The sequence below is a fragment of the Sinocyclocheilus rhinocerous genome, unplaced genomic scaffold (assembly GCF_001515625.1).
Source record: "Sinocyclocheilus rhinocerous isolate Xijiao unplaced genomic scaffold, SAMN03320098_v1.1 scaffold623, whole genome shotgun sequence".
NCBI classification, from domain to species: Eukaryota; Metazoa; Chordata; class Actinopteri; order Cypriniformes; family Cyprinidae; genus Sinocyclocheilus; species Sinocyclocheilus rhinocerous.
In genome coordinates this window covers 968,399-989,777 of record NW_015644631.1, presented here as the reverse complement: position 1 = coordinate 989,777, position 21,379 = coordinate 968,399, and the positions used below count along the sequence as shown (strand labels likewise).

The following is a 21,379-nucleotide window of genomic DNA, read 5'->3' as shown; positions in this document are numbered from 1 at the left end:
GAACCTGGGCTAGTTGTTACAGAAACCCAGCCAACAAGGTATATTTTCAGAACATTCTGGCAAGGTTCTCTTAAGGTTATGAACAAACATTCCTTCAGTAATGTTTACAGAATGTTCGTTCAGAGTTATATGGTCTTACATAATGTTTTTAAAATGTTAGCATGAAAGCATTATTGAATGGAACATTTTCTTTCTGAAATGTTTTGGTTGAACGTTCCTAATATCTTTTGAATGTTACTACTTCTTTCAGAACGTTCGGAAAACATTAAAAAGTTTGCAAAATGATAAAATAGAATGTTCCCTTATAGCGCTCCCATAATGAAAAAACACTTTTGAAACATTTTAAAAACTGGATGTTTTCAATGTTCAGAGAACATTAAGAAATACCGGTTTCATAACTTAATGGGTTAGCAAAACGTTAACCAAGGGTTAGCAAAATGTTCTTTGGACATATTTTTGTTAGCTGGGAAGGGCTGTATCTTATTTACTGTAAGGTTTTGAGTCAAAAGTTCAGTTAGACAAATTTATTTTTTGTGAATTTGGATCCGCCTACAGTTGAGTGAATGGAATTTGCTTTTGTAAATATATCACTGTCATAATTACAGTAAATAGCTGTACATGTGCATTTGTTGCTGCTGTAGAGCAAATAGCACTTTTCAAAAAAATGTGTACCCACTCACCAAAATTATGCTGCCTTCCATTGACCTTGGAAGTCAGATGTCAGAGCTGGGAATGTCGTCACACCCAAGTGTACCATGTTCCAGTAGAGAAGTCAGAAAACCAAGATGAACGTGTCCATTTTTTAACAATACCGGTTGATTAAAAACACATAAAAAGCGGTATTTTTAACAGATAATGCCATTGTATCATTTCCACAAATAGAGGTTGGATAGTAGTGTGCACCACTGAGTTTGAGACACAGACAAGGGCAAATAAAAAAAGTTTCTCTTCTGCTGATACACTGAGCAGCATTATTGGATTCCTCCAAGATTCTGAGTCGGAACTCCGACTTTCCAGTTAAAAGTTCCTACTGGAAACTTGGAATTTCCAACTTCTGAGTACAAATGGAGCGCGCAGTATTACAGACTCCTAGAACCAACATTTACCATCAGAATAATTTTGAAACTGATATTTCAAAGTAAAAAAAAACTTACATATAGTTGGCAAGAACCAACTTTAAAATGCACATTTTAATGAAATATTAAGGTTTAAAATCCTGTAATACAATTTATTCTGTTGACCAAAACAATGACTTGTTGTGTTACATTTTAGATTTTTTTGCACTTTTTAAGAATTATTTTCTGCTTTATAACATTTTACTGTTTGACAATCCACTAATCAGCTAATTATGCCAACATGCCCCATAAGGGCATTTTTCCATGGCATTGATGGATGAAATAGAGCTTTCTTTATAGCCAAGACTTATGTGTCTATACAGAAAATAAACGTACTCTGAGACACATTCACTAGATTAAATCTGTCCTTTCAAAGAAGAAAACAACACCTTAAACATCCTTTGCTCAAACCAGTGGTGTCACCTGGCTGCTTTTCTTGTGCAGACTGCTCAAGTTCTGCACTTCAAAGAGCCTTTTGCACCTGAAGTACCTCTAAAAGTGGTAGCGAGAACCTCATCTGCATTTCAACAGCATGAGTTTAGTTAAAGACCAAAAACAAGTTAAACATTTTGTCCCCCTGGAAGGTTTCTTGTATAAGATGCTCTTTACATCACAAATATCCCAAAAATAGCATAGACCTGTGCAGTAAATCATAGGTAAGAACCAGTGAAGTGAGTTTAACATTTTCCATTCTTGGTTCACACGTCAAGGTCTAGCCGTCATCACAGACTGCAACGCACCTGCCACCGAAGTGACTCAAACTCCCACTGCACATCTAATCAAGCATTCGGTTACGCAGCAGACAGCCTGATCGTTGTGATTTCTTTTTCTATTTTTCCTGAGATGAAATAGCGTTATTCGTAATGACACTTTCCTCTCCGGCCTGCCTTCGTTGTCTTTCGTGCTCTGCTCCTTTTATTATCTTCTGTCTGCAATCCTTTTCCCAGGGCCTGAAAACTCATTATTCACCCAAATTGATGTGATTACCAGTTCTCAAAAATACACCAGTGGAGATTTCTTGGATTTCATTTGTTTTTAAATGATACTGTCATGTTCAAATGGAGACTGTGGAATTAATTTTGACCCTTAATTGCGTCAAGGAACAAAACGTCAGAAAAAGCAATAATCTAGTCTGTATAGTACATGTGTTTGTCTATCTAATCTTTGACAAATTCACTTCTACTAAAATTCCAGCTGCTGGAGACATAACGAGTGAAGGTTATATCTTGTGTAGACGGTTATGACATTCTCACTGAACATTCAGTGAACTAAAAATACTTTTCATCTCCTCAGCCAACCTCAACCAAATTTTCTTGAAAAGTTTTCTTGAAAAACATCTCAGGTTTTGCATGTAACCCTGGCTCCCCGAGAGGGAACGACACACTGCGTCCTCTAGTGGACACTATGGGAAATGCCATCAGCATGACCGATGTCTGAAGCACGTGTGAAAACACTCCAAATCCATTGGACCGTGCAGCCCGTGACATCATTAGCAGCATCCCAAGAAGTATAAGAGGGCACCTGTAATGCACGTCATCAACTTCTTTGTCTGAAGGAGACGTGAAACAAGCAGGCCCTAGGCATGGCAAGGGGATGCAGTGTCTTGTTCTCCCTCTCGGGGAACCATGGTCACATGCGAAGCCCGAGACATTCCCCTTCAAGGGAACTCGCACTGCATCCTCTAGTGGAGACTATGGAGAACGAAATACCCACTATGCCATGCCTTGGTGCATTGCCTGTCCACCAGGGGGCTGTTTCATAAAACAAGTTACCAAATAAACCAGGCTTATTTCAGTTAGTCTGACTTATTTTCACTTGATTTGGTTTCATAAAGCAAAATTACCATAGCTCAGTCACTCTGGCAACTTAGGGAAACTAACCTGGTCCGGAGCAGGCTAACTGTCAGGCTAAGCTGAGCTCCTCTAACACTGACCAATAGGAACACATTGATATTACGGCGCTGACTCTCTCACATACAATTATTTGACGTTATCACTCCAAAAATAAAAGTATACAGAAAATGCAACTTAAATAAATCAAATAAATAAAAATATAGGCTACAACCGACTGTATTTAATGTATTGTGCCCAAGATATTTAACTAATTTGAGCTAGTAATTTAGGGCTGTATTAGCTAGCTTACATTTGATTTACAGTTACTGCTATCATAAAAATACACTTATATGTAGGATTAAAATTCTACATGTGTCACATTTAATGTCCAACAACAAATATTTTAGCAGAATGCATATTTTATTCAGAATTATTGCGCAGTTATTCTATTGTGTTCCATCTGTTTAGCGCGCATGCGCGCAGCTGCGCTCGTTCACTCATGTAAGCCTCGCCCACTCCTGATAGCAAAATGCATATATTTGCATGACTTTCTAACATTTACAGATGAAAAATATACCTGTGACGTGTCAGTTATGCACTGAGGAAAACACAATGTCTCAAATGCATTAAACGGCACAAATATTCGCTGTTTGCCATGGTGGATCGATTTGATCCATGATCGACATTAAGGGCTGCTTAAGAATAAGCGTGCACATCAAATTATCAATTACTCATTGAACCTGGATCGAATTAGTGAGATTGTGTGAACTTAAATGGTCGTTTATGAAACTGCTTTAGTTCTGATTGATTTGTTAGGTTATTTCAAGTCAGGGTTTGGACTTTAATCCCCGCTTTTCTTAGCGTCTTTTATGAAACAGCCCCCAGGTTAGAGAGCACCAAAAATAGTGGCAAACATACACAAATTTAAAAAGGGGGGCATGCCAATGACCAGGGTCGCATTAAGACCGCACTGGGCCCCGGGGCTATGACTTACTGCAGGGCCCCCCCAGGCCCACCTTAAGAAAAAATGTGCCATTCACTGCGCCTAAAATGTATAATTGCAGAAAAAATATATACGTTGCAATGAACATTAAAGGATCAACAGATTTTGTGTGAAAATAAATCATTCAAGTTGTTTATTTTGTTTAAAAATCGTATAAAAGTATGAGGTGGCAAGAGGGGCCTTTTACCCCACACACGGGGTAAAAGGCTCACCAGCATGGGGTAAAAGGCACAAGGTGTTTATACAAATACTTCAGCTAAAATAATGTTTTTTTTAAAAAATAATGTCTAAGTTAATACTTGTTCGGGGCTTCAGCCCCGCCTAGCCCAATGGTTAAAACGGCCCTGCCAATGACGCCCGGACAGCTAAAATAACTTGGGTGAAATGTGGAACCCAACCAACTCTAATATTAAGGAGGGACTTCCCATTCAACCAAGTTAGAGCCGAATGCGCTCCGTACAGACACTAGATACACTCATGCACAAAATGCATCAATCATGCATGTCCTCAAACGGAGGCATGCACTACCTGAAATGTTTTGCAGAGTGTTTCCTACACGTACACAAACAAACGGCTCCTGAAGACAAAAGAAGTTAATGACGTGTATTACAGGCGCCCTCTTATACTTCTGGGCATGCCACTAATGACGGATTTGGAGTTTTTTTCACACGTGCTTCAGACACTGTCATACTGATGGCATTCCCCATATAGTGTCCACTAGAGGATGCAGTGCGAGTTACCTTGAAGGGGAACTGGAATTTGAGTTTACGCATAACTGTAAAATACGCTTAAATAATGTTTCTTTGAAAAAATGTCTAGTTGGAGAAAAACAATATCTGTTTCAATCTATAATCCTATGTATATGTACAAAATATGTATATGTATGTTTTTTTAACCTGATCTTAAAACGACTGTTTAATGTAGTAAAGTTAATTAAATAAATCCATTTAATTTTCATTAAAAAAAATTTTTTATCACAATGTTTATTTTAAATAGCTGACGTGACATTTCATACAATTTGACAAGACATGAATATGTAGGCTATATTTTATGACTTTGCTTTTTATTAATTGGGTCCTTGTGATTTTTTTTTCTGTATCTGTCATTGTCATTTAAAAGTACATTAAAATGCAATTCATACAAACATGACTATGAATCTTCATCTACTATGACATTTATTTTATTTAATTTTATTTACTGAATTAAAATCATAGCTTTTTTTTGTTTGCCCATTGATTGTTACAAAAATAAATAAATATACTAAAAAGCATTAAAATTGAGAAATGATTGGGTAAAAATAAATGTAGGAGTAAGAAGTTCTTTTTTTTCTTTTTTTTTTACAACAATTTTACTGAAAACGTCTGTGAAATCAAAGCCAGCTGGGCGTACCCAACACTGTGTCATGGTAAGAAAATCCAAAAACAAATGACGCATAGCGTTTTGTTCGGGCCAACCGGATTAACCCTGAGTATTAATATTCATGATGTTGTAATGAAGAAGAAAAAAAAACCTTCGAACGCTCTTTTTTTTTTTTTGGAAAGCTGCATAATCACGCCTATATTCGACGTTCACAAAAGTAGATAGTTAGGCTACACCACTTACGTTTTTTTTAGCGTCACTAATATAAATTATTTGTATTTATTTATTTTTCCAAACACGTGAAACCAACGTGTGGACGCAAAGATTGGATTTCTAAGCAATGTTTATTATGAGAGTCGTTATGTAGGCTATCCTTTTTACTCCTAATTCACATCATTTATTATTACATCCTTGTAAATTTCAAAATCTAAATGACGAGGCACTTACTTTTAATCAATAATTAATAAGAACACAGTCGCATTACAGCAGTGACTTATCAATTAGCCTTAATTGACAATCTTATTAATTAACCTTTCTTTTTAGCATGCAGCGCTATCAAGCCCGTTTGCTGAGAGAGAGAGATCCAAACAACAACAACAACCAATCGAGTGATGAGCCAGAGGTGCCCGTGAAATCTGCGCGCGTGGGGGAGGATGACACCAATATTCCCATCCACGCAAAGTTTCCCAGCATTTCATCTCGACACTTTCTGCCCATCTGTACGCCTGAAGTCCCGTCCAGAGAATCAGACAGCTGCTGATGCTGATGCTGGAACAGGGACAGGGTTTCAGCATCCTCCTCCTCCGTCGTTAGTCGAGTTCGGGCTCTCCACCGCACTGTCGGCACCAACGCTGGAGAAAACACAGCTTTACTGGTAAGATCGCTTTGTATATGGTGAAAATGTGATGTAGAGGTTTAGAAATAACATAAACGGTGTTTTATGTATGTTGTGTCAACATTTGAGCAGATTTGTGAAGTGAACACAGTTTAAAAACGTCTAAGGGAATTTCAAGGATTCCTCACATTTCTGTGTTGAGTAGTTATGCAACTGATTTTCATAATCTGAATCGTGGTATGTGATATGAAATGTGTGGTTTTGGACTTTTAGCTAACCCCCACACACCCACACACACACAAATTTATCAGAAAAGCTGAATTATCCTTAAGGTATTTTAAAGAAACTTCTGCTTATTAGAAAAGTCATTAAGAATGTCCAACAATCTAGCATCTGAGCATAAAGTCAATTCATGGTGCTTTATGGGAAATGTTGATATCTGTTGATGGAAATTATAACTGAAAGGAGGTCAGAGTGTTTTCACCTTTTCCACCAAGTTGGAATTTGAGACTTTATAGAATGATCTAGTTGACAGCTGAATGTGATGAGGAAACAATTGGAGCAAAAAGTAATTCTGGGAAAGAATAATCAGAAAATGCACTCGAGATTTCCACAAGTGGGATTTAAAATGTAATACCTCTCATGTACTTGTCAGCGTGCATTGAAATTCTATAATCTCAAAAGATAATGTGTGCTTCTTGTCAAGACAAGACACGAGGATTGTTTGGTTGTGCAGCTTGAGAGACAAGATTAAGGATAATGTGAGGGTGAGAAGTATGTTATTGCACTTTATATAGACTAAGAATGATGTCTGCCCTTGTGGAGCGTTTATTACGGTTTCTCCCTCCCGGCGGTTTGATTGACAGGTGTGAAAGGATCTCAAGGTAATGGTGATTATGGTTTCCTTTTCTCTTAAAATAGACCATTACTTATTTCCAGGAGACCGTATCTCGATTCAGACAGACCCTTCAGTCGAGACATAGTGGGGTGCAGTTGTCATCTAGCAATAAGTCATCTAAGATTAGTTTCAGACATCAACAACCCTTGCATTATTCGGTACTGAGTTCAAGGGTTTTTTACTTGACCATAGGGATTGTTCTGTTGTGATCTTACATGTTATATGAGCAATACGTAGTATTGAGCTGCATTTCATAGAAGATTTCATGCACAAGGTGGAAGAATGGTAATGGCAGAAAATTATTATAACCTATTTTGAAATAAAAATGTGCACAATAGCAACAGATGGTCATAGCATGTTGGATGGTGGATTGATATACATGGGTCGCACATCAGTGGAAAAAAAAATGCATCTAACTATAAAATTGAGGTAGCAAAATATGGCCATGTCAACCTTTAAAAGGGAGAAGAAATGCCTTGAATATCTTTTGCTCTTGACGCCAAAGGCTCTAATTTATGTGTCATTTTAATGAAGTTAGTCAAACTGGGTTTGCATAATAAGAAATGGAACAAAACTGAAAAATATACTGTAGACTACATTACATGTGGCATAAGAAGTGATTTTGGGTCGGTTCATACTTGATGTCCAATGTAAAATCTTGTAGACCATATTACAGTACATCAGTGTCATAATAAGTGATTTTAGGTTGGGTTCGTTCTTGGTGTTCGATGTGAAATCTCCATCTTGCAGCAAAACCATTTGAGAACCATTGCAATATACATTATAAGGTGTATTTCTATAGACCTTTCTGTAGATCATTGATTGTTCATGTACCTTTCATATTTTCCAGCAGAGGGTGAGGAGGTTCAAGGTGAAAAGAAGTCTTTACGTGTGCTGTGTTGAGGGTGTTCTCAATGGGCAGAGATCATATGTCTGTCTGATGTGAAACCGCATTAGCCTGTGAGGGGAAGCTTCCCAAACTAAAAAGGTGCTGATGAAAACATCAAAGGTCACTGGATGGATGTAACACATTTTGATGGATTGTCAAACTTCATCAGTCGGATGAAGATGACGTGTCTAGAAAGCACTGTTTTTTTGTGACACTTGTGTTATGCTTAAGCCGTCCCCCGGTGCATTTTGAACACCCGTCTCCTAAGGAGCGAGGTGACACCGTGAGATTCTTTAAAGGACACCCCATGGCAGTTAGACAGAGGATGGGCTGAATTTTGAGATGGTGGGGGGCCTTAGTTTTTACCACATTCCCCGTGGCTCAATATCTGACATTTTAACAATGCTCCGAAAAGCTTGTCACAAATTTTTAGTCTTCGCTTTGGTGAAAGATACACAGCTAAAATGCATCTTAAAATTAAAAGTTTCAGTCAAAAATGAAGATTCAGTCATCAATTAGTCACTCTCATGTCATTTCAAAACTGTATTATTTGCTTTTATTTGTGGAATGAATGTGTGATGCTTTTCTTTTCAATATGTAATGGAATACTGTATATATAAATAGATATGGTGACCATATACACGCTACCATTCAAAAGTGTGGGGTGGGTACAGGTTTTTTTTTTTTTTTAATGTTTTTGAAGTAAGTCTCTTATGCTCATTAAGGCTGCATTTATTTGAAGAATAATACAATAAAAAACATGATATTGTGAAACATTTGTAGTTTTCTATTTGAATAGATTTTAAAATGTAATTTATTCCTGTGATGCAAAGCTGAATTTTCAGCATCATTACTCCAGTCTTCAGTGTCACATGATCCTTCAGAAATTATTCTAAAATGCTGATTAATTCATAACAACATTTCTTATCAAAGATGAAAACTGCCGTGCTGCTCAATATTTTTGTGGAAACACAGTGATACATTTTTTTGAGGATTATTTGATGAATATAAATTTTAAAAGAACAGAATTTATTTGAAATATTTTTGCAACATTATAAATGCCTTTGCTGTCACTTTAGATCAATTTAATGCATCCTTTCTGAATAAAAGTATTATTAAAATCTTACTGATCCCAAAACTTTTGAATGATAGTTTTTGCACACACACACACACAAACTGCCATTCGTATGCATATATGCACACATTTTAAGGATATATAATGAAAGTGAATAGTGAGTAGGTTTGAGGGTGAGTAAATGACAGAATTTTCATTTTTTTTGGTGAACTGGAAATGTTCCTTTAAGGAATTTTTATATAAATATTTTCTAGCATAGCTTTATACTTTCTTTCCTGCTATTTTCACGTCCTCCCTCATAATAGCCTACTCTGGAGCCGTAGAGCAGCTATTCTACAACCATGATTTTCTGATAAATTGACTTGTCTCTGTATAGTTGGCCTGCCCAGATGGATTTGAAACACATTGCCTCGGGCCACTTTGAGGTATTTCAACAGGGCTATTACCTTCAGTGTGCAACCTATGTAGTGAACTGCCCTTCCACCATCCTATAGGGAGACTCATATTTATGGAAACTCAGCAGTGTTCCTCAGAACTGATGTAAATCCACTACAGCCGAGAGCCACGCTGTTCCTCTTCAATCAGAGATGCTGAGGGCTTCTCCGGCCATGAACCTACATCCATAACACTGTTTTTTTAACTGCCATTTGCGGCATGTCATTGTCCTTTTGCCGAAGGTCGAGAGAGCTAATTCCAAAGAAAGAGAGATGATTTCCACCTATCCAAGGTTGTTGAATCTGTAATTGCTGTCTGTGTAAAGAGCATCATCAGTGGAAATGTGTTTGTATGGTTATCAGAATAGCTCAGGGATACACTACTCAATCAAAATGTGATTCCATCCCTGACAGCAACAGTAGATCTATTTTTTTATAAAGATTATAGTGGAAAATATTAGATTTTTAGATGGTCTAGATCAGGGGTGCCCAAACTCGGTCCTAGAGGGCCGTTGTCCTGCAGAGTTTAGCTCCAACCCTAATCAAACACACCTGAACCAGCTAATCAAGGTCTTACTAGGCATACTAGAAACTTCCAGGCAGGTGTGTTGAGGCAAGTTGGAGCAAAACTCTACAGGACATCGGCCCTCCAGGACCGAGTTTGGTGACCCCTGGTCTAGATAGAGACCAGAGTTCTCCTTGAGTGTAAATCTGGGATTTCATCATTCGTATTAGCATCGTTCAGGCGAAAATTGAACAAACTGTCAGACAATTTAGGAGAGCATGGCACAGTGTAGGTGTTTTGGGCTGATCGAGATGTTTAGAAAAAAAAAATTTATGTTTTTATACGCTATTTGAGAAAATCACCCTATGAATCATCACTTATACACTGAAAGTTTTCACTCAGAAGTTGTTAGTAAATTTCACAAATAATTACAAAGAAACAGCAAGTAACACATTGGATTAAACATGAAATATGAAGACTGAAACAGTATCTTCTTGTAAAACATTTAGAAAAATCATTTTTACAGCGTATACAGTAGTTGTCACTCTTGTCATTCCAAACCTGAGTGTTTTTCTTCTGTGAAACACAAAAGAAGATATTTTCAAAGTCATTGAATACCACTGACATTGTATGAAAAAAAAAAAACATTGTACGAAAAATCATCAAATGATGACAGATTTTTTTTTTTTTTGGTGAGCTATTCCTTTAAGATTAGATTGGAGTAAGTATTTTAAAAGAGAAAAAATTAAACACTTCAAGACAACAGTCATCTTAAGACCGAAGGAATGCTTTGATTAGGTTTGATCGCTCATGTTATTAGTTGTTGACTCAACAGTACCATCAAGAGTCTGTTTAATCAGAGGTTGTGATAAGCCTGGCATATCTCAAGGTCATTATAAAGCTGTCAATTACCCAAGTGACTCACAGCCGCTAATATGAGTCAAATAGCATTTTAATGTCTGCAAGCACAATAAGGTACCAATAAAAAGGTTGCCGAAAAACATTAATATTCCCCTGGAGAGGCAAGATTCTTCTCTCAGTAATACTTGATGCCTGACAAGAAACTTACAGCTACAGTGAGAATGACAGGATCCAAATCATGAGGAACAAGCTAATGAGCTACTAGAGCTTCTGTCAAAAGAGTCGAACTCTTCAAGGTTAATGGAAGAAGAAAGCACTTTGGCACAATTCACTCTTTTGTTTTCTGACCTACTCAATTGGATCTGACCTTGTAGACTTAGTCAGCAGCTCACAAATAATGCTAAATGTCCGGTTGCGTATTTTTTGCTTTATTTTTTGGCTTTCTGTGAGAAGAGTTTTATATAAGCTTTCATGTTAAAGGGACAGTACATTTTGGCTTTTTTTTTTTTCACTTGGCTTGGAGAGATTGTGTAATCTTTCATGCAAATATATATATATATATATATATATATATATATATATATATATATATATATATATATATATATATATATATATATATATATATATATATATATATATATATATATATATATATATATATATATATATATATATATATATATATATATATATATATATATATATATATATATATATATATATATATATATATATATATATATATATATATATATATATATATATATATATATATATATATATATATATATATATATATATATATATATATATATATATATATATATATATATATATATATATATATATATATATATATATATATATATATATATATATATATATATATATATATATATATATATATATATATATATATATATATATATATATATATATATATATATATATATATATATATATATATATATATATATATATATATATATATATATATATATATATATATATATATATATATATATATATATATATATATATATATATATATATATATATATATATATATATATATATATATATATATATATATATATATATATATATATATATATATATATATATATATATATATATATATATATATATATATATATATATATATATATATATATATATATATATATATATATATATATATATATATATATATATATATATATATATATATATATATATATATATATATATATATATATATATATATATATATATATATATATATATATATATATATATATATATATATATATATATATATATATATATATATATATATATATATATATATATATATATATATATATATATATATATATATATATATATATATATATATATATATATATATATATATATATATATATATATATATATATATATATATATATATATATATATATATATATATATATATATATATATATATATATATATATATATATATATATATATATATATATATATATATATATATATATATATATATATATATATATATATATATATATATATATATATATATATATATATATATATATATATATATATATATATATATATATATATATATATATATATATATATATATATATATATATATATATATATATATATATATATATATATATATATATATATATATATATATATATATATATATATATATATATATATATATATATATATATATATATATATATATATATATATATATATATATATATATATATATATATATATATATATATATATATATATATATATATATATATATATATATATATATATATATATATATATATATATATATATATATATATATATATATATATATATATATATATATATATATATATATATATATATATATATATATATATATATATATATATATATATATATATATATATATATATATATATATATATATATATATATATATATATATATATATATATATATATATATATATATATATATATATATATATATATATATATATATATATATATATATATATATATATATATATATATATATATATATATATATATATATATATATATATATATATATATATATATATATATATATATATATATATATATATATATATATATATATATATATATATATATATATATATATATATATATATATATATATATATATATATATATATATATATATATATATATATATATATATATATATATATATATATATATATATATATATATATATATATATATATATATATATATATATATATATATATATATATATATATATATATATATATATATATATATATATATATATATATATATATATATATATATATATATATATATATATATATATATATATATATATATATATATATATATATATATATATATATATATATATATATATATATATATATATATATATATATATATATATATATATATATATATATATATATATATATATATATATATATATATATATATATATATATATATATATATATATATATATATATATATATATATATATATATATATATATATATATATATATATATATATATATATATATATATATATATATATATATATATATATATATATATATATATATATATATATATATATATATATATATATATATATATATATATATATATATATATATATATATATATATATATATATATATATATATATATATACAGTAAATATACAGTATATATAGGGGTAGTTGACAAATAGGCAGTAAAAAATGCTTATTTTGTAAAAGTATAGCCAGTACAATTTTTGAAGAAGAAATGCATATACTGTATATAATTGTATGAAAGATTAAACAATCTCTCCAAACCAAGTATATATAAACATAGTAGTAGTTCATATGACTTTTATGCTATATTTCAGGTCTTCTTGTTTAGCAGCGGTGGTCACCATTCACTTTCATTGTATGGACATTCTGCTACAAATTTCTTCTTTTGTGTTTGAGAAAGAAAGTCCAGGGGTTTGGAAATGACAAGAAGGTGAATAAATAATGAACGAATCTTCATTTTTATGGGTGAACTGTTCCCTTAAAATGTGCTTTTTGACCTCAGCTTGATTTAAATGTCTGCTGGAAACACTGTAACTCATTTGCCTTCGTTTTTGTCTTTTTGGTTTATTCATTTCCTCAGTTCTTTTTATCTTTATAAATGATTATTATTTATAAATGACAATGAGCATTTGATTTGCACAAGTAGCGAATCTCTATGTACGGTTATGAAAGCATGTCGCTCAGACTTGTCTGTGTGATATGAAAATTAGATGATTAATTTAGTTCTGCCTTATGTAATTTCACACACTCCCTTAAATTCTTGAGTCACTCTCTCCACACACATACACAAACCTCTGATACTGCTGCCTCTGATATATGCCATTATATCTCAGCATGTCAGTGCTGTGGTAATACGAAACTTTATATCCTCTGAAGGACACATCTATCAGAGGTATCATATATCAGATATATTATGTTCTCACATCTGACCTCTATCTTAGAATGCTTTACTGCATTAGTGACTTCTTCTACACATTTTATTTTGGCATTTTTAATAAAAGTTTTTAATGGTTTAGCCAGTTTAAATAGTTATATAAATCTAGCTAAAGAGAAAAATCATTCAAATTCTTTTTGCCAGTTATAACGTCACATTTGCATACATTTCATATCAGTATATTGCATATTTAATATTCTGCCCTGGCAATGGTGTTCTGAACCATGCGTTGACAGATAGCTAACAGAAATAAAGCTCCATCACACGTTCTTCGTTGTGCTTATGTGATGCACACTTTACTTTACTGTAAAACTTAAAGAAACATAAATGATACAAATTACAAAGTGATTTACAAATATCATGCAGCCATTATTTCTGTTTTCTTGACAAAGACGGAAGTTCTGTTACTTGACCTGGCAGCTCCGTCGGATTTTGTGTTGTTCGAGTAGCCAGTTGAAGCAAGGGCAAAACTAGGGTCGTTTCTAGTTTTTGCTTGTCTACAAACATATTCAACAAAGAAGCTGAAAGGAGGAAAATATACGTTATGGTCTTCTTTGTACTTGGAACCTTGCGTAATCCATTTGTCTTGAAGACTGAACGGGAGTTTTTCTACGATGGGGTTGACTCCCCGCACTGTGTCAAGGTAAGCAAGTCCAGGTAAACGACCGCTCTCTTTTGCTGACTGCAGCTCAAGCAGCAATCTCCAAGGTCTCTCAGACGATGGGTGTCTTTGTTTGTGATGCGAGGAAATGCATCCAATATCTTCTTCTACTGTTTAACGTGCTTCCTGTTGCGTTCTATTTAGTAGTGTAATAATATTTTTCACCACAAGGTGTCACACACGAACTACTTACACAAATCAAAATACAACTTCCAAAGAGAAATACTGCACAGAACATTTAATATATAGTGAATTGTGTTAGTTTACTGATGTGAAACATTATTGGGAAGTGCCAATCTTGCATTAAAGAAGAGATCCAAGCCATATTTAGGGACCAGAATAGACATTTGGGGGTGGATCCTTTAGACTAACCACCTAGAAACACCCTAGCAACCACCCAAAACACTTTAGCAACCGCATAACAATGCACTGGCAACCACTCGAAATGTCTAGCAGCCACATAGCAACACCCTAGCAACCTCTCAGAACACTCTGGCAACCAACCAAATCGTCTATCAGCAACCACTAAGAACACTCTAGTAAACACCTGGCAACCACCCAAAACATCTAGCAATGGCCTAGCAACCACCCAAAATGTCTAGCAGCAACCTAGCAACCACTCAGAACACTTCAGCTACTGCATAACAATGCTTTGGCAACCACTCATAACACCCACCCACATAACAACACCTTACCAACCACTTAGACCACTTTAGTTATCACATAACAATGCACTGGCAGCCACTCAAAACATTTAGCAGCCACATAGCAACACCTTAACAGCCACTTAGAACACATTAGTTACCACATACAATGCTCTGGCAATCACCCAAGGTGCGTCTCAATCAGCTCCCTAGTTCAGTAGTCAGGGCACTGATCAGGGAGTCGGATTTTAAGGGCTGTCTCAATCGCAAAATCCTTCCAGTCCACTGGAATGTTCGCGCCCTGAAAAATCCCACAATGCACTGCAAAAACTAGTGAGCATTGATGCTCACTATGCTCCCTTAACGGAAATTAAGTCACATTTCTGAAACGCTAAACATAAATCATACGAGCCAGCTCAATAAATATAATGATACGCGATAAAAGATTTGAAAAGACAAACCGTTTTTTTTTTTATACTATATTTCAGCATAAACACACATCGCTAGACAGGTAGTGAACACATCTAATGTTTATAATTAATATTCGGCTGAAATGTTGTAAGGACATGTAACAGAACAATGTGTTTAAAGAGAATAAAAATAATATAAAAAAGAAATTGGTCCTGCCTGTTGTTGATTAATTCCAGCAATGACCTTCTACAATGTTGTCCATTGACGTTGTATGTAGTCATGTCGCCGGAAAATGAGTAATCACTGTCCCAATGTGCAGTGAGGGTACTTACAGGTGACCGGATTCGTGTGCACGATATACTGATTCACAAAGTCGGGAGCTAGGGAGCTGATTGAGAAGCACCCCAAAAAGTTTTGCACTGTCCTGGAAACCACTCAAAACCCTTTAGCTACTGCCTAACAGTGCCCTGGCAACCACTCAAAACATCTTGCTGCTACATAGCAACACCTTGGCAACCACTTAGAACACTTTAATTACCACATAGCAATGAACTGGCAACCACTCGAAACGTCTAGCAGCCACATAGCAACACCCAAGGAACCACTCAGAATGTTCTGCACTGGCCTAGCAGCCACTCAAAACCCTTATACCGCCTAACAGTGCCCTGGCAACCACTCAAAACATCTAGCTGCTACATAGCAACACCTTGGCAACCACTTAGAACACTTTAATTCCACATAGCAATGAACTGGCAACCACTCGAAATGTCTAGCAGCCACATAGCAACACCCAAGGAACCACTCAGAATGCTCTGCACTGGCCTAGCAACCACTCTAAACCCTTTAGCTACCGCAAATAGTCTATCAGAGATCTAGCAATACAATAGCAACCACTCAGAACAAAACCATCCAAAACATCTAGCAATGGCCTAACAACCACTCAGAACATTTTAGCTACTGCACAACAATGCCCTGGCAACCACTCAGAGCACCCTAGTCTTGTATTGCTACGTTTTTTTTTCATGGCAAAGTACCACTTATTTTATTTTATTATTTTTTTTTTCCTTCAAAATTTTTAGTCAAAACCGGAAGCACTCTTTTGCTGCATTAAAAAGCACTTTTTCATTCTCATTTCATTCGCAAAAATGCTAATTGTAGAGGTCCTCTTTAAAAGATTGTGTGATAAATGATGCTCTTTAGAGCTGTGAAGGATTGAAACTTTGGAGTAGATACTCTCAGTAAGGCATTCCCTGAATCAGCTTCCCACTCCATGTGAGATGAATGACGTAATAAGCTGGTGTGAAACTCCTGACAGTTGGTTTGGAGGAGAGAGAGTATATTAGCAGTGGCTTAATTACAACACTTACTCAATCCAGAAACTCAGAGTGGTCGGCGCAAGGAATAAATTATCCAAAGTGACTGCGGGAGTAAAATATTTGATGCTTTTGCCAATCTGTATGCATTACAGGAGTCAAGTGAAGTCAAGTTAGATGCACTGCTTACTAAAGTATATAGGAAATAGTTAGGAGTTTAACAAATCTGTTTAAATTTCACTTAACAATTGCATTTGTTTTGTATGTTTTGAGTATGTTTCCATACTATACAAACAAACAGTACTTAACAAAAATAATACCGTTCTTGGTAACACTATTGTAAAGTACAGTACCATTTATTAAAACGAAACTGTTTAACGGAACTGAACATTATTACATGATCATTCAGTTCTAGTATTTTACTGAATAAGATTCTCTATTCCCTTCAGACTGACTGAGGTTGACAAGGTAAACCTGTCAAGTAAATACTGTGTAAAAATGTGCTAATACGTCAACATCTTTTAAATCTGTAGTTTGAGATATGATTATTTTTATTGCTTTTATCACATAAAAGCCATATTAGGGCAAATAAAAGAGAACTCTGAGATAAAAGGGATAAAGAGAGAATTCTACTGAGAGAGACCTCCATCTGTCAGCTTAACAGACAGGATGACCTGTCAACATCCCGAGGGAGTTTTTTGCAAAGAGTATTAGTTGAGTTCTTGCCGTTATTAGAGCAGAATGAATCGTGTGTTTTGGTGGATACACGTTAGCTAATTCATTAAATAATCATTAAATCAGCTGAAAATACTTGAGAGATTTGCAATGTTTTCTCCTTAAACAAGATGTTTATGGTCAGATTTCAAGTCCACAAACATCTGTTGGATTAAGGGGGCTTAACCTTTCCCAGAGACTCACTTGCAAAGTTACATTTTGTCAATTTTTAATGCCAGCTAACAGTCTTTATGTGCTCCTTTTCCTCCAGGTCAGCCAACTGGCTGTCTGCAAATAAATGGAAGGACCTAAACAATGAGTCATCTTTCATCTGCTGTTTAACAGTTTTGTGAACGCCTAGCTGCTCCTCAAACAACTTTGGGACTTATGGAGGCCTCTCCAAACTCGGACAACATCAGCAACACCTCAGCTGGGTTGGGCCAGAGAACATGGGCAGAGTCCAACGTCTGCCCTCCCTCTGTGAGTGGCACGACCCTTCTGATTGTGGCCTACAGCACCGTTATTGCGGTGGGATTGGTGGGCAACACTTGTCTGGTCTTCATCATATCCAGACAGAAGGAGATGAGGAATGTCACCAACATCCTCATCGCCAACCTCTCTTGCTCCGACATCCTCATGTGCGTGGTGTGCCTCCCCGTGACGGTCATCTACACGCTCATGGATCGCTGGATCCTGGGTGAGACGCTGTGCAAGGTCACGCCGTTCGTGCAGTGCATGTCCATCACGGTCTCCATCTTCTCGCTGGTCCTCATCGCATTGGAGAGGCATCAACTCATCATCCACCCCACCGGCTGGACGCCCGCTGCAGGCCATTCCTACCTGGCCGTGGCGGTCACCTGGATGGTGGCCTGCTTAATTTCCCTACCCTTCCTGTCCTTTAACATCCTCACTAACGCCCCGTTCCAGAACCTCAGCCTACCATTCAACCCGTTCAGCGACCACTTGATTTGCATGGAGCTCTGGCCGTCCGAACGCAACCGTTTGGCGTATACCACCTCGCTTCTGCTTTTCCAATACTGCCTACCCCTGCTTCTCATTCTACTCTGCTACTTGCGCATATTCCTGCGTTTACGCCGACGGAAAGACATGGTGGAGCAAGCCACCGAGGCCCGGCAGAGGAAGGCGCGGGGCGCTCAGCGCGTCAACGCCATGTTGGTTATAATCGTGGTCGCTTTTGCTCTCTGCTGGCTCCCGCTCAACGTCTTCAACACCATCTTTGACTGGTACCACCAGGTGCTTCCTTCTTGCCAGCACGACGTCATCTTCTCAGCCTGCCACCTCACGGCAATGGCGTCTACCTGCGTGAACCCGGTGGTGTATGGCTTCCTCAACACCAACTTCCAGAAGGAGCTGAAGGTGATGCTTCAACGCTGCCATTGCGGCTGGGGCGTTCCAGAGACCTACGAGAGCTTCCCACTTTCGACGGTGACCACTGATGTCACCAAGGTGTCGTCCATGCAGCGCGGCTCTCTGATGAGAACGGAACAGTGTGCTCACTGCTAAAGAGACGGCAGGAACGGAGGGAAGAATGAGGGGAGGGGTTGAGGATGAGCTGGCACTGTTTCCATGGAGACGTGGAATCTCTATGTGGGTTTCTGCATCAGTTCATACCCAAGAGATCTAAAAACAACCTCAACCCACTGTTGCCGTGTTTTCCGGGGTCCAGGTCTGGAACATGGTGTGATTTTTTTTTTTGCTAATGACAGCTAGGGTAGTCAGGGCGTCATTCCTGTCTCCGTGTACGACTTGTACGGGAAAAATATTCCATCAAGAATGTGATTATTCCTCTGATGACACTTTCAGGCTGTTATGTTAGGAAAGGAAGGACTGATTTATGAGGCTTGATTGTTTTAGCGTTCATTGCACACCAGACATTTCACATCAAACAGCAAGTTGTTGTTATAATGAAAGTACTTTTCATGTACAATTCTTTCAGTTATTCATTAAAATCACTGTAGCAGGGAATCGGTGCCCTCACCAAAGTATTTCTTCTGTTCATGTCTGGTTTTGTTGTTGTTGTTTGTGTTGTTGTTTAATGAATTGTAGCTATTACTATTTATTGTGTTGCTTTGGTGAGACAGCTTGTGCTGCATTTTAACTTTGAATTGTGCCTCTGTAATATTGCGAAACATATTGAGCATTGGTGTTAGCTTAACAACACATCCATCTTCTGCTACAATAGAGACATGACTGTCCCAATGCCAGTTTGGTATTAAATATTTTCTTGATGATTGAAGTTCAGTTTCTAACAAAGGTGTTTGGTGTTGACGTTCTTGTTGCCTTATTAATGGTAGTTCTGAAAGCGCAAATAAATTTGGAAACATGACATCCATGTAATGCCAGTAACTGTTTTTCTTGTTCGTCTTCACTCTCTGTTCAGTGCTGTTGTTGGTAATTACGTTGCATGCTTTTCCGCTCATTACTGAAGATGAAATAATTTGCATATACAGCAGATGTGCTTGTATTACTGATGCATGAGCCACTAAATGTAGGTAACATTCTTCCTGAGGCATCATCTTTTTGATGCCCATCAAGGTACTAGTCAGTTTATTCAGTTTTAGGCAATTTGCATCCTGCAATAGCAATTAACAGATACAAGAGTGAAGATGTTTTACAGCATCCCTGAGGTGAATATTAAAATTGTGGTTTTGTGCTTGTGCTTTGCATTCATGGTATGCATTTTATTACCTCATTATTAACCCATGATTTAAGTGTTGCTAGATCCATGCGCTGTTTGATCTGTAGGTATGCTTTTCTATAAAGGTCATAGCAATTATTAAAATTCAGGGGAAGAGCATGAAAATAAATATATAAATTTTGACACATTGGGAGTTGTATATTTGCTAATAACTATAATGTATGAGAATGTCTTACAAAATTGACTAACAATCGTCTTCCTCAGGGATAAACATTCACATCGGGACTTATTTTGTTTTATGGGAGATGTTTAAAAGTGATTTGAATCCAGATTAATGTTTTTTTTCTTCTTTTTTTTTTAGCAATTTAGTAATTATTCTTAGTGAGTCTTACTAAATTCACATTATATTAATATATTATTTTTTAAGTAATACTGTAAAAAACACTAAAAATGTTTAAAAACCTAAAATATTTCATGTGACTTAACACACAAAATAATTTTTTTTAAAACCCTCATGATCATAAACAACTGGGGGAAAAAAACATTTAAATGTCATGGATGTTCATT

The 21,379-nt window shown here is 34.4% G+C and overlaps 1 protein-coding gene across 1 annotated transcript; it reads left to right on the top strand.

Moving 5' to 3' along the window:
* The first annotated feature begins 5,874 nt into the window (after positions 1-5,874).
* LOC107758652 (neuropeptide Y receptor type 6-like) lies at positions 5,875-20,607 on the top strand. Its single transcript, XM_016576446.1, has 2 exons — positions 5,875-6,183; positions 18,425-20,607. Exon 2 carries the CDS (start codon positions 18,541-18,543, stop codon positions 19,675-19,677), a length of 1,137 nt encoding a protein of 378 aa, XP_016431932.1. The 5' UTR covers positions 5,875-6,183; positions 18,425-18,540; the 3' UTR covers positions 19,678-20,607.
* The last annotated feature ends 772 nt before the right edge of the window (positions 20,608-21,379 follow it).